The sequence below is a fragment of the Paroedura picta genome, chromosome 1, assembly GCF_049243985.1.
Source record: "Paroedura picta isolate Pp20150507F chromosome 1, Ppicta_v3.0, whole genome shotgun sequence".
NCBI classification, from domain to species: Eukaryota; Metazoa; Chordata; class Lepidosauria; order Squamata; family Gekkonidae; genus Paroedura; species Paroedura picta.
Window position 1 is genome coordinate 56,291,194 of NC_135369.1, and position 14,887 is coordinate 56,306,080.

Sequence of the window (14,887 nt, forward strand, 5' to 3'; positions counted from 1 at the left end):
ATGTCTTCCTACAAATATCTTCAAATATTAGATGAATTTAATGCAGTGGTCCCCAACCCCCGGGCTGGGGACCGGTACTGGTCCGTAGATCAGTTGGTATCTCATGGTTTCTCATCCTCCTCCCCAGCTGCTGCCTCGGGGGCTGCCCTGCCAGTCTGCCGCTTTGGTGCTCTCCGGCAGCTGCCATGGCTGGGACTCCCCATCGGCGTGGTACTGCGCAACTGCTCCAGGCAGCGCCTCCCAGCGGGGGGCAGGAAGTCGGGGTCACTGGCGGGATAGCAAGTGGAGCAGGGGCTCAAGCAGCGACGTCCCTTTGCAAAAGACTACCCCCCGCCCCGGGCCTCACTAAAATTGTCAAACGTTGACCGGTCCCCAGTGATATAAAGGTTGGGGACCACTGATTTAATGTTTGCTTTAATTGCTTCTTTTCTAACCATCACGTACAGGACAGGAAAAGTGCCATAAGTAGAAAGAAGATACATTCTAAAACTTAGTTGCTTTAATGGATGGGTGTTGGTGTATGTAACTTATTGAAGTGTTCTTGAAAGCCTATTGTGAAAATGAGTAGAAAGTAATTCCATTTGTGCCTGACTTACTTTAGCTTCATATGTGAACCTAACTGTGGGTATTAGAAATGACAGCTTGAAATGACTGCCAGCTTGTCTTGTTCTTACTAAAAGCCATGTTTCTCAAGGTCTCCTTTTGATAACCTTCAAAAATACAATTTGGGCAATGCCTTGCCACTAATAAACTTTGGAGAAGATATTAGCAGAGATGCCCAGCATTGGCCATCAGACAACTCCAGAGCCAAAGGCTTCACATTACCAGAAGGTGTCTGAATATGAAAAATGCTTTTAGAGCCAAAAACTCCACAATAGAGACCTGATTGACAGCTTGTCCTGCTTATTAAAATGCATGCTTTTTTCCAGATATCACTGGCAGTCTCTGAGTAAGTGGGGAAGAGAGAATGAATCGAGGAATCTGTTGAGTTCCAAAAGTAGCATTTAAGTAATGGCGTAACAATAATGACAGATTGTTTCCTTCAGCAATGAAGAGCTGTCACCATACGTTTAATTTGCTCATCAGCTTAGATGAAGAGTCTTGATACATACATTTTTATGAAACCAGCTTTGTGATGAGAGAGGGAATTGAGACGAGGTTGGTTCTCCATCTTAAAGTAATTTAAAATCTTGAAGGAATCAACATTTAATAGGCAAAATACATTTCAGAATCATGACTGTTCATTTCGCTTAAGTTAGTTGTTTTTGTTACAAATAAAAAATAATAAGCACTTCTTAGGTGTCTTACATCACAATGTTTATGCACCACAACGATATAGTAATGGAAGATTGTTTTATTTTCAAACTCAATTGCCAGTTTGCAGGATTAGACGGAAGGGTATGGTTTTCAAACAAATTATACTCCATCCTCACTGGTAGTAGTAAAGAGTGCAGGAGAGAATTGAGTTGGGGATATGCTGTGCCCTGTCAGTTCTGTTGTTTGAGTTGGAAGGACTTACAAGGACCTCATTATTTCTTAGCTGTTAAAATGGAATGTTGAAAGTATGACAAAAGTACTTCCTCCTTTTTGCAGCTTCTGCCTGTTGCACTGTATAGTCCTGTATAGTTCGTAGTGCTTTTAGCCAATACAAGTTTTAATACAAGTCAAGCAGACAGGGATTTTGTGACTCATACATCCTGATGAACCTTGTAATTGAAGGCAAATGAAAATGGGGATAAAAAATGCCAAATAGGAATTCTCTGCCATCTTGACATAGAGAACTTGTAGGCATAGAATAGATAACTAAAGACTCAGTTTTCAAGTGTGTGTATCTGTGCGTGATGTGCAAATGATTTTCTTTTGGGGTCTTAGATCCTCAATCTCCAAAAGTTCATTTTAAATCATTTAATTTTAAAATGTAAACCAGTCTTTTAAAAACAGAGGAAACTGAGGGGTTAAAATCTGGAAAATGGTTAAAAAAATCATGAACAGGATTTTGTTCTGAAGCATAACCATGCTGTATATCTCCTTTTAAATCTGGATGCATTGAAATTAATATCCTCCCAAATGGTTTCATTCAGTTCATTTAGAAATCTAATCGAGGATGACTCTTCTCTTTCAGAGAATCTTACAGGCCAGTCTTACAAAGGCTAACATTAGCAGCCTTGCCTTGGGATAGCGAAACAGCACTTTGTTCAGGTCCTGTAAAAGAACCAATTTGTTGTTACAAACACTCTTCAGAATCTGACAACACCATCCATGGAAAATTGCAAGGGCTGGCATCTCCATGATAGAGCTCTCCCAGAGGCTGTTTTCCTTTCAATATTACTTACATAAGATACCACTACTGGATTGCTGCTATAAGCAATATTTTACTGAGAAGGCCCCTTAAGACAAAAACCTGTCATTACTTATACCATTGTCTTCCCTGTGGACGGACGTCAACATTGTTGAGCCTAAGCAGGAGTGACACTTTAAATTCCTTCAGACTATTCATGCTGTCTTCCTTGATTTCCCTGAACCTCATCCTTCTCAAGAGTAATCAATTCTAGTTGTTGCTCTGTTTTTATTATTGCCTGCTTTCGTGTGCCACGCTGTTGCATATATTCGCCCTGGAAAATTATTCGGCATTATAATTAAATCACTTTATGCAGCAAGCTTATTGGTTGCTGTCAGAAAACATTGCAGATTAAAATGACATCTTTTTTCCTGGTATTGCAACTTTTGTAAAATGTAGATACTGTCAGTGCGTTGGGAGGGGCTTTCATTGCGCTTTAGATACAAAGATCTTAACATTATTGCATTTAGATTGCTTCATAATGTTACCATGTGAACCACACTACAGAAGGAGCTTCAAATCACAACATACTTGTAACTCCTCTGCTGTGGTCTTTGGTACTTTAAACTTAGGATTCCTGATCTGTGTGATATTGCTGGCAAATGTTCCATCAAGTCACCCCCAAGCATATAAGATTGGAAAAGTGCAAGGTCTTTTCAGTCTGGATGTATTGTGACTAAATATTAACAGTGAACTAATGCTCCTTAAAGCTATGGCAAATCTAGACAGCATCCTAAAAAGCAGAGACATCACCATGCCAACAAAAGTGCGTATAGTCAAGGCTATGGTATTCCCAGTTGCAATGTATGGCTGCGAAAGTTGGACCATAAGGAAGGCCGAGCGTCAAAGAATTGAGGCTTTTGAACTCTGGTGCTGGAGAAGACTCTTGCGAGTCCCTTGGACTGCAAGGCGAACAAACCAGTCAGTCCTAGAGGAGATCAGCCCTGCCTGCTCTTTAGAAGGCCAGATCCTGAAGATGAAACTCAAATACTTTGGCCACCTCATGAGAAGGAAGGACTCCCTGGAGAAGAGCCTAATGCTGGGAGCGATCGAGGACAAAAGAAGAAGGGGACGACAGAGAATGAGGTGGCTGGATGGAGTCACTGAAGCAGTTGGTGCAAACTTAAATGGACTCCGGGGAATGGTAGAGGACAGGAAGGCCTGGAGGATCATTGTCCATGGGGTCGCGATGGGTCGGACACGACTTCGCACCTAACAACAAACAACAACAATGCGCCTTCACACATGCCAGCATTCTGATTTCAATTCATAGATAATTTGTCATCAATAAATGCAGGTGTGTTTGATACAAGATTTACATTAATCTGTTTATAGTAAGTTGGCTGATCCCAGGTGCTTCTTAAGGGTTGAAAAATTAGGTCAATCCTGCCTCTGAACCACAGCTATTTACTTGTCAAGAATTCTTTGTGCTAAATTAAAACAGAGTAACTACTGTAGTTGCCTCAATAGACTGTGATCCAGAGCACATGCAGAAGGAGACTAATAACATGTATTTCCTGTCTCTCCCCGCAGTCTCCTGTTATCTTCAAAGCATTGAGAGATTGTCAAAACTTGCAGGGGGCTATGGGGAGCCATGCAGCTCAGGTGACTTTAGTGAGGAGGGGAAACTAGGTGAAATCCCCCCCCCAATCTTCCATTGACTTAATATCCATGTATGTAGCAATGGGTTTGGCATTGTTGCTGCAGTTCTGCCTCTGGTGAAGAGGAAAGTCAGGAAAGATGACCAACAGAATCTTTCCCCATGTGTTCCATAGGACTTGATGTTATAAAAAAGGTGTCAAAATATTCTGTCGTATTTTACAAACCGTAATAGAAAAGCTCCTGTGTATGTTCTGCAGAACTGCCTTTGGTTTTATTCTGTTATTTTGGGAGCTGGCTTTTTATAGAGTCTGTTATGTTTTGCTAGGAATATTCAGCCTTGGTGTCCCTGTGGATGCTCTCTTCTTCATTGGCAACCAGTTGGTGGCTACTAGTCATACAGGAAAGGTGGGAGTGTGGAATGCTGTGACTCAGCATTGGCAGGTGGGTTAAATACTTACCATGGCATGTTTTCTGAAGACACAACAAAGATATCAGTCCAGATGGTACATTTATATTCTGCTAGCTCATTTTCATTCTTGAACTACTCAAATTTTAAATAATGTTGGCTTTTAAAATTTGTCTTGCATGTGCTTTACTTGGTACTATAAAAGTATTAAATGGATGTCTTTGCTTCCCTGATTAATCTTACCAGCACTTTGGACAAAAGAACTTTGTTGTGATCATGGGGTATTTGGAAACTCCTGCTGTGATCAGAGGCCTTTCAAATGTTGGCACTGTACATCAAACTATAGATATGTATTTTATATCTGTATTTGCAAAGGCCCTGTGATTTTTATGTATTATGCATTCTGACAACGGGAATAGAGATTCTTGGATTCCAGACAAGACCGGGGGAAGAGCGGGGCACTCATGCAAGAAACAAACCTTGTAACGCAGCCAGATGAATGTCTCTGTGGCACAATGTAAAGACACTGTGTAATGAAATCCAAGAGGCTGCCTTGCAAATCTCAAGAGGCAGAAGTGACCTAAGGCTGACTCCTGTGGCTGCCACAGCACTGGTTGAATAAATCCTGATTTTACCCATAAGTGACAGTCATGCCAATGAGTAACACGGCGAGAATGCAAACAGCCAAGTGGTGTAACAGTTACTTTGCTATGCAGTGAAAGCTGACCTAGTATGTTTGACTGCAAGGGAAAAACAAACCAAAATTAAAAGCACTTTAAAAGCTGTACTAGCCTTTTGAGAAGTAGGTTGCACTAGTAAGAATAAAATAACATTGCAGGAGTATTTTAGTAACTAGTAATTAAGCTCGCTGTAGTTTAAATACAGCGGGCACTAGCGGGGCAATGGAGTTGCGGGGGTGGCTGTGCAGCCTGGGGGCGGGCGGGCACGGACCCGAGGCCGTGGATGGGCCGGGGCAATACCCTCCCACGTCGGCTGGTTGCTCCTGCAGGTGTCTTGCCGGTGCGGGCCCTACCTGAGGCGTGAAAGGCTGTGGAGCACGCTCGGCGGCAGCACGGAGGCGAAGGGGTGGACATTTGCGCGGCGGCGGCTCGGGCGTTGTGGCTGCGGCCTGTCCCAACACCAGCCGTTCGCGAGAGAGGCGCTGGCTGCTTCGTTGCTGTGGCCACCGCCATTGGGGGCAGGGTCGCTGGTGCAGGCACGGCGGAGGCCGGCAGCACCTGGAGGCTTGGTGGGCCGGCGGCGAGGTCCCATCGGCAAAGGCAGGGCAGCCGAAGGTACTTGCGGTGCTCCCGCAGCTGTTGGAGGGGCCAGTGGCGCGGGGGAAGGTGGCGCCAGCTCGGGTGCTGTCGCGGCTGTGGCAGGAGGCTGGGCTGCGGCCGCGGGTGTTAGGGAGGCGCGTGGAGCATTAGCGAGGCGGGCCGCTTGCGTCTTGGGCCGGCAGCAGTTCCTCGTCTGGAGATGGGCAGGCGGCAAGTGTCGTCTGCCGGCGGGGAGGCGGCAAGACAATGACGTCGTTCAGCCGGATGCGGCCAAGTTGAGGGTGCAGATCAAGGGAGCCCCCGGCAGTCACGCGCAGTGCGGCTGGAGGGGGCTCCCTTGGCTGCGCCTCCCGACGCGTCAGGCCGCCGGCAAGGGAGAAACTGCGAGCCGCGTGGAGTGCGGCTCGCAGTTGCTCCCTTGTCGGCCCGGCCGATGGTCTGTCCGGAGGAAGGGGCCAATCGGCACCATTCCTCATCCCGGACAGAGCCTGCACTAACTCCTCCCCCTAAGCCCTTACGCCTTTATTTAGTCCGCGGCGCCCAAAGCGCCGTGGGCTGTGTTAATATTATTGAGGCCCCCTCCCTTTCCCATCCCCTCTAGTCCCATCATTGGCCATATTGGGGGGGGGCAGTCTATGTGACCATAAATGGTCATATCACCCAATAAATGTTTAACACATTTTTTAAAAAAAAGTTAATTCCAACCCATTTGGGATACTCTTCCAGGGCCATTAAGAAACCACAGGGTCTCATGAAACCCGGATTGAGCCTGTTATAGAGCCTTGACTTGTGAGTAGATGTGCAATGATTGTATATTGACCATTCCTGTTTTGGTAATAGTCCCATAAATAAGCAATTTAGGATTCTTACCAAACTCTTTGCCTGCTGCCTCAGTGAAAAATGAAGAGATAAGAAGCATATCACAGGCAGCTTCTTTACTAGACCTGGAAAACCCATATGGGTGTGAGGCATCTGGCATGCAGCTTCACTGCATATATCATGTGGTGGAAGGCCTACCTTGTATCATACAGCATGGAAAGCAGAGGAGGTCACCCATGACGTTTCTGGAATGGCGAGAGTCTGAACCAGTCTAAAATGGTAATACCTATGAAATGACTAAAGTTGTGTTTCAATACTCTTAAGTTCTTGTGTCAACATTGGCTTGCTATGCAGTTCTGCCATTATATGATTCAGAAAATATTAGATTAGGAACTCAGGAAAATGTTCTTACCAGAGGGAAAACATTCTTCTACCATTTCTCTTTCATTGGTAAACGTCATCAATTGGGATCCACGTATCGCTTGTAAGAAGCTGTATGAGAAATTAGTATGCTTGCGATACTTGAAAAGACAAAGAAAATAAGACCTACAACATAAAGTGCTTCAGCTAAAGGTTAAATGGCTATAACATTGCCTTTGAGGAGAAATTATTGGGTGGCAGTAGGTGAAATGTCTTCAAGAACTTGATAGGTTTGTTTTCCCAGGGGCAGGATGGGGAAAGTTGGCTACAAGAATCAAAATTTAACCAATTAGAAAATTGTCTGGTTAATTGGTAGGCCAATGAGTAGTTTAATTAGATGAGTTAAAATAACCATTCCCTGGATCCTGTTTTGAGTTTCATCCCTCAGTTTCTGAGTGGTCTAATTGCTAAAAACTATAATTTCCCTTTGAAAGTTTTGCTGTGTTTCCTCTCAGTAGCCAAGAGAGATTTTTCTGCAGTTTATCTAAATCTTGTAAGGATATTAGAATGTGTGTTTAACTTGTATAGTTTATGGCATCCTCGCCATTAGGTTTGAGTTGGTGGCTTCTCATCATCCTTTAGGCAAAATCATAATGTCATATGATAAAACAATGTTCTTGCAAGCAATGGAAGGTTTGGCATTGAATGCTAGTAATATGGAACCATTTTGCATTTTTTCGGTAGTTTAAAAGTTGAGAGCTGACAAGTTATATAGCATGTTAGAATGTTTTTAAATTATGTCTCATTTTTCTTTGGGGAATATCTTGTCTGTAGCCATAGAAAATGTGTTGGATACTTGGCAATGATTCAGGAATTTGTTGTGAACAAAATTGTGACGGTTGTTGCAGTTGATCTCCTAATGTCAGAGAGATGCATATTTTCTCTTTAAAATTGTGTACAGGATAATCTGTGTTATAAAATGTCAAAAGCAAAATGAGTTTTCCTGAGATCCCAGTAGTCAGAATGATCTTTCATAAAAGTGATTGTTTAGAGACGTAATAAACCATTTTTTTTAGGGGGGGGGGATTGACCTTGAAGATATTTTCCATGTCAGCTTTGTGTCTGGAAATGTTTTCAGTTGCCAAAATTTTGTGATCAGCATAAACATATTTGTGCTTTATTTTCTGCATAGTAAACTTGGTTACACACTACAAAATGACTGTGCAGTTTAGCATCTGATTGTTTTCAGTTCAGTAAATGAAATAGTGATGTAGTGGTTAAAGAATGGTGGCCTCTAAACAGGAGAACAGGTTTTGATTCCCCTCTCTTCCACATGCAACCAGCTGGGTTATCGTGGACTAGTTACAGTTCTCTTAGAGTTGTCCTCTCAGAGCAGTTCTCTCAGCCCCACCTACCTCACGGGATGTTGCAGGGAGAGAAACGGAAAGGTGTTTGTAAGCTGCTTTGGGACTACGTTAGGTTGTGAATAGGGTATAAAAAACTAGCTCTTCTTCAGTAGCTGAAGACTAGTGGGTGGTTAAAAGATAGTAAGAAAAGATAGTATGAAGGAAGGGTTCCCTGGAGAAGAGCCTAATGCTGGGAGCGCTTGAGGGCAAAAGAAGAAGGGGACGAAGGGGATGGAGTCACTGAAGCAGTAGGTGCAAACTTAAATGGACTCCGGAGTACAGGAAGGCCTGGAGGATCATTGTCCATGGGGTCACGATGGGTCGGACATGACTTTGCACCTAACAACAACAATCAATAGTATAAAGCAATCTCCCCATAAAACTCTACAATATTACAATGGCAGAATAATTAGCAACTAACCTTATTTCCCACACAGGGAGCGACTGGGTCGGTCTAGAATCAGGCAGATCTCAAGAACGGAAATGTATCAGAAGGGGTTAATCACATGATGGGCACAGTTTAATACTGGCCCAACTCTTAAGGGGAGAGAAATTAATGTATTCATTTCCTCAGAGGCATTTCAGTTCACTCTCTGTGAGGAACAGCATACCTCTGAGGGGGAAAGGTTGTAGTATTCTCAAAAACTTTGGATTCCCACAGAAATTTCTTGCAGTCATAAGTCTTGTAAATGCATAACCATATGCAGAAAAAACAACGCACTATCAGAGCACATGCATAAATGCAACTGTTTTAAAAAATGACCATTTAAAAGGGTCAGCATACTGAATTCAGTGAAAACCTGTACATGCACAATAACTTCAGATAGGGAATTGTGGGGAAGGGGGTGGAGAGAAGACTCTGGGCAATTGTGTCCAGTATTAGTTAGTTAGACAGCTCACATGCTGCCTCTCTGACCAGTGCTATGACTTGCCCCCATTTGGCTAGCTGTATGCTGTGTGCATATGTTTTTTTTTGGGGGGGGGGAGCTAGCATACCTGACGATCAGGCTGTAATTTGGTCTGCATTGGTGTTTGTAAAGAAGGGAGCAGGAGGGGAAAGTCACTTGTCCTGTGCCAAGACATGAGGAACCAATAATCAATAAAATTGTGACCAAGTCCCCCATTTTAGCATGTTTGTGACAGTTGTTTCTCCCAGCCCTTCAGACTTGTCCCCCCCTTCAGATACAAGTTGCTTTTGGAAGACGCTAAAATAGATACCCGAAAAGAGACTGGAAGAGTTTTCTTCTTTGTAAATTGTTCAGTTTTAATTCTGATAAAGTTGGGTTACTGGAAGCAGGTAGAAAGTATACTGTTAGGACTCTACCATATATTGTGTTAGGCCTACCTTTTGAAATCACAGTGCCTTGGGAGTATTTAAAAGTGAAATAAGTATAATGGAAGCTTAAATTTAATGTTAAATTTAAATTTGTTCTAGGTTCAAGATGTTGTCCCCATCACCAGTTATGATACTGCTGGATCTTTCTTACTATTAGGCTGCAATAATGGCTCCATTTATTACATAGGTAAGGCAGGGATGTTAACATTGTACATTCTCTCAATATTGGTGTCATATCACTATTATAAAAATGATCATAATGAATATTGTACATGAGCTGAATTTCTGCTGTTTGCCAGTTTTAAAATCATGAATATATTTATTTTACAGATATGCAGAAATTTCCATTAAGAATGAAGGATAATGATCTTCTGGTGACAGAACTGTACCACGATCCTTCCAATGACGCTATAACAGCACTTAGTGTTTACCTCACACCTAAAACAAGTTTGTACCATCTCCACTTCTTGATTTTGTCTTAAAGTATTTACAAACAGCATTGGAGAATGCTTGGGGATGGGTTGGTGAAAGTTTATTTATTTACAAGGGTTCATATTCAGTTGAGAGAGCCTCTTGTGGCGCAGAGTGGTAAGCGGCAGACATGCTGTCTGTCCATGAGGTTGGGCGTTCAATCCCAGCAGCCAGCTCAAGGTTGACTCAGCCTTCCATCCTTCCAAGGTCGGTAAAATGAGTACCCAGTTTGCTGGGGGGTAAAACGGTAATGACTGGGGAAGGCACTGGCAAGGCCAGTATTGAGTCTGCCATGAAAACGCTAGAGGGCATTCAGTTGTCATTCATGACCCTACAGGAGGGAATTCACCTCCCTCTCCTCCATTGCTGGGAAAGATAACTGTTAGCATCAGGAGTCCTGTGGGAAACATCATATTCCACAGTTTAGCAGTATTTACCCATTGAAGTTAAAGAGAGGCAAAACATAACCATAAAAACACGAGAGAGACCACGCTGGACCAGAACATTGATCCATCCTGTTTCACACAGTTCATGAGCCGGTTACCCTGGAGGGAAGTGAGGCACAGAGACGCTAAGACCTCCTCCGGTGGGTTTTGAGCAGTGCTCATAGCTACAGCAGGAGGCTGGCATGTGGAAAGTTGTTTTCCTTTGCCTCATATAACATCTGAATCAGAGAAGCAGCAGCAGCAACAATGGCATAAGGCTCACTTTGTAATACTCCCCTTTGATGCAATGCACTATTGGACCCTACCCTCCCACACAGTATCATCTGCTTTAAATTAGGGAAGATCCAGACCTTTATCTGACAGGATGGATGGCAAAATCACAGAGAGGTTTAACATTGGGCACTCTCCAATGGAAGTTTTTTTTTTAAATCTGTTTTATAAATATGTTCTGCAGCGGCCAGAATCAGACTGCCAAGATAGGCGGTTTGTAAATCGAATGAATGAATGAATGTTGCTGAGATTTGTATTATAGATTTCAGCAGTGAAACTAGTCAGTCTAAAGGTTTAGTTGGGTATATTCTGCTGTCAGGTCAAAGTTAATATTCCAAGTGACCTGGAACATACTGTGAATTTTGTATTCAGAAAAGTTTAATTCTCTCTCTCTCTCTCTCTCTCTCTCTCTCTCTCTCTCATATGTACATGTAGCAGAAGGAAATTCAAGCATCTTGTCTTTGTACTTTCAATTTTGTTTTTTGTTTTTTGTATTTCCTGTCTAGATATTGATGGCACACTGATGTCTTTATTACATGCTCATGTATAGGTGTTCTGCTTAGAAAGGTCCTGTTTGCCATTTGCTCGTGCAGCAAAGACCAAACCAACTAGAAGAGAGGCCACATTATGTTTATAGCTCAATATACAATTATTAGTGTATCTCTTACACACTCTCTTCCTATGAACAGACACTGCTTTAATTAAATTAACTGGCTTGTCTTGAGACATGAAGCCTTAGCTATATTGATGGTGTTTTAAAAAGTAAAGTGTCAATTGGTTTGGTTGTAAGTCATCATTGAATTTATGCTTGCTGGCAAACCTTAGCTTCTTATGTAATGAATGAAATGGCCAAAAGGTTTGGTATTTTGGTGGGCTTGGTTTAGACATGTCCCACATTTTCTGCAACAATATACTTGTAATATACTACTGTACTTTTGTTAGGCTTTTACTTACCAAACCTTGCTTAATATTACTTCCAACTTTTCTGTGTCTTATTATTTTTAAAACTGTATAGTTGCAGTACAGTAAAAGGCTTGTGCTTTTTGTATGATTGTTAACCGTAAAGTAAGCAGATTTCTAGAGAATGTACAGCAGATGGGCATATTTTTAACTGTATTCATGATCCCCTCACCCCCATTTGGGTGATGACAGAGACTGTGTATTAAACAATGTGTGTTTTTTCTTGTAGGCGTAAGTGGTAATTGGATTGAGATTGCATATGGCACAAGCTCTGGAGCAGTGCGTGTAATTGTGCAACATCCAGAAACAGTTGGGTCAGGCCCTCAGCTCTTTCAGACTTTCACAGTTCACCGAAGCCCTGTTACAAAGATCATGTTGTCTGAGAAACATTTGGTGTCAGGTAATCTCGTTTCCCATAAATGCGTGGCTTCCTGAATTGTCCTCTGTGCTTGCATGTGCAATCACTCACGCATGGCATGGGGAAGAGAGAATACTTAATAATGAGTAAAAGCAAGTCCCCTGTTTAGATCTTGTGGTATGCTCAATTTCAAATAAAGAAATCCAGCAAAGCAAAAGGTGAAGGGAATGTAACTGCAGTTGTTCTGCCAAGCCTGTGGTAGAGTTAGGAAGTTGACCTCAAGAAAATGGTGGGCTTTCTGCTTAAGAATCCCCACAAAAAAACAATAACAACCCTGATCTGTCGAGGGTTAACTAGCCTTCCCCCAGCAAGGTTTTTAAAGAGGCAGCTTTTTATAATTTAAATTATTATTGTTTTAATTTATATTATTTTTCTGTTTTTGCCTTGTTACTCAGCATGAGCCAGCTGGGAAGGATGGGCTATAAAAATAAAGCTGTTATTATTATATGACTAGAAATTAAGCTCATTTTATATGAGAATAAAACGGGCGCTAGGCTATTGTGGCCAGGGAAGTCTTTGCAGGGCGTCCATGACGCATCCATGATGCGGCGAGGCTGCTCCCAGAGCAGGGAGAAGGCTGCGGGCCCCCCTCCCACCCACCAGCGTCCCGGGGCATTCTGGCGGTTCCTGATTGGCCCCTCCGAGTTTTTATCCTGGACAGGGCCCGCCCTAACTCATCCCCAACAGCCCTTACCCTTTTATTTAATCCACTCCACAGGAGCGGTTAAAGATGTGGTAGGACTCTTGTTGTTGTTGGAAATTAGGGGTGGACTAGCATAACTTCCCCCACCACAGTGCTGTTTCAGTATTCAGTATTCAGTTTTTTTCCTATTTTTATTTTTGCTGCTGTGTGGTGTACATGTGACATTTATATTCTAAGAAATGGTAGTCTGTTTAGCGTGAGAAACTGCACAGATATATGAAGCCATGTCCTACTCAAAACCTCCCAACAGACATCTCTGTGTATATAAGCACTTCTCCATTCCTATTCTTGAGGGAGTTGCATTGAGATTGCAGGTATAAGCAAAAATAGTATTGCTAGCCAATAATATAATGATAGCATCACTAGTCCATAGTATGATGGTAAAAGCTTCCCCCTTCCTTGTATTATATCTAGTTTGTGCTGATAACAATCATGTTCGGACATGGACAGTAACGCGTTTCAGAGGAATGATTTCAACACAGCCAGGATCCACTCCTTTGGCATCATTCAAAATTTTATCCTTGGAGGAGACAGAGAGTCATGGCAGTTACTCTTCTGGAAATGACATAGGTAGGCAAAGTATTCCAAGTACAACAGCTGGGTGGCTTTTCTGTTCTCTGAGCCTATGAATTCTTTTTCTTTTCTTTTGCAAACATGGAAATTTGTCTAGAATAAGCAGGTGAGTTAGGCTGGGTAGAAGGTTACTTGTACAATCCAGGGAAGTTTTGAGAATTATACCACCCCAAGCTGACCTTTGGACCTCACTACCACTTTGTGGGTTCTATTTTTATTTGGTTGGTTTGTTAAATTACTTTCAGTAGCCTGAAATTTGTAGTATACTTAAAAAGGAATTGGAAGTTGAAATGATACAAATAGAAACAAGATTTCTTTATAGCCTTTCTGTCACAGGAGGTTTGTGACTACTTTAAATTGGTTTGTATCAGCTAAACTTAGGTAGTTAGTCATAGAACAGCTACTACTTTTTACCTGGAAGAAGCAGTCTTCTTTGACTTTGAAAATACTTTTCCAGTAGGGCAGCTCATACTGGAATAAATGTGCCCCTGGACCTCTAACTTGTTTTCAAAGGATATTCAGGGTTTTGAGTGCATGGAACTTTGAAGGCATGATGCCATAATTGACATAAAGCTTTATCTGTTTCAAGAACATCTCTGAGACTTTTCTTTTGTATTACAGGGCCCTTTGGTGAGCGTGATGATCAACAGGTATTTATCCAAAAAGTTGTTCCCATCACAAACAAACTGTTTGTGAGGCTGTCTTCTACTGGGAAAAGGTAATTACACTGTCGTAGGGCCATTAAAAAACTTACATCCTACACTAAGCCAATGCAGGCTCTCAAGATAACATACAGAACTTTGTGTTTATTAAGTGTACATCATATTGACCAATAAGAGATACAAATTTAAAATACCTATGTTAAAATACGTATGTTAACCACCTGTAGACACTTATTGACAGTAATACAGCACTTTACCTCCACCCCTTTGTCACAGGAAATGAAATTCAATGAGGTCCTAGGATTTAAATGTTAACTGCTTTTAATGTGAAATGTTAATTACCTTTAATGTGAAAACAGTTTAATCTTTATCATAAATGTTGTAAGCCGTCCTGAACCTGCATGAAAGAGTGGCATATAATAAACTGGATAATAAATAAATAAAACTTCGCAAGTTTGGCACTGACCAATGGTTGACGGGAGGGTGTTCCATATTGGCTTTCCCTTATTGTTCATGTATTGGTACCAGTTATCCAGGTGTGTAATAATTCCTTCCCTGCTCAGAGTTGAATCAAATTGTCCATGGACTTGCCTGCCCTGTCTTGGTGGTGCTGACGCCCTTGGCAAAGGAGGGAGCAGAGGGTGGAGAGGCCTAGAGTGCACTCTGTAGAGCCTGTGCAATGTGGAGTTTTCTACCTTATTCAGTGTGTATATATTTAGCCCATTTCCAGTATCCTCGCTGAACTCTGTGGCTCAAATATATCTCCTAGACAAATTGGCAATAAGTCAGTTGTTCCCTTTCCCATCTACCCAGGCTAAATGTATGTGGAAGACAAAC

General features: G+C 42.2%; 1 protein-coding gene across 1 annotated transcript in view; it reads left to right on the forward strand.

The window, feature by feature from the left end:
* The window catches only part of KCTD3 (potassium channel tetramerization domain containing 3), a 35,499-nt gene that overhangs the window by 15,408 nt on the left and 5,204 nt on the right, over window positions 1-14,887 (forward strand). The window contains exons 10-15 of the mRNA XM_077339270.1: window positions 4,266-4,381; window positions 9,647-9,734; window positions 9,878-9,994; window positions 11,924-12,094; window positions 13,230-13,385; window positions 14,010-14,106. Coding sequence (XP_077195385.1) covers window positions 4,266-4,381; window positions 9,647-9,734; window positions 9,878-9,994; window positions 11,924-12,094; window positions 13,230-13,385; window positions 14,010-14,106 — 745 coding nt within the window. The remainder of the gene's footprint in view (window positions 1-4,265; window positions 4,382-9,646; window positions 9,735-9,877; window positions 9,995-11,923; window positions 12,095-13,229; window positions 13,386-14,009; window positions 14,107-14,887) is intronic.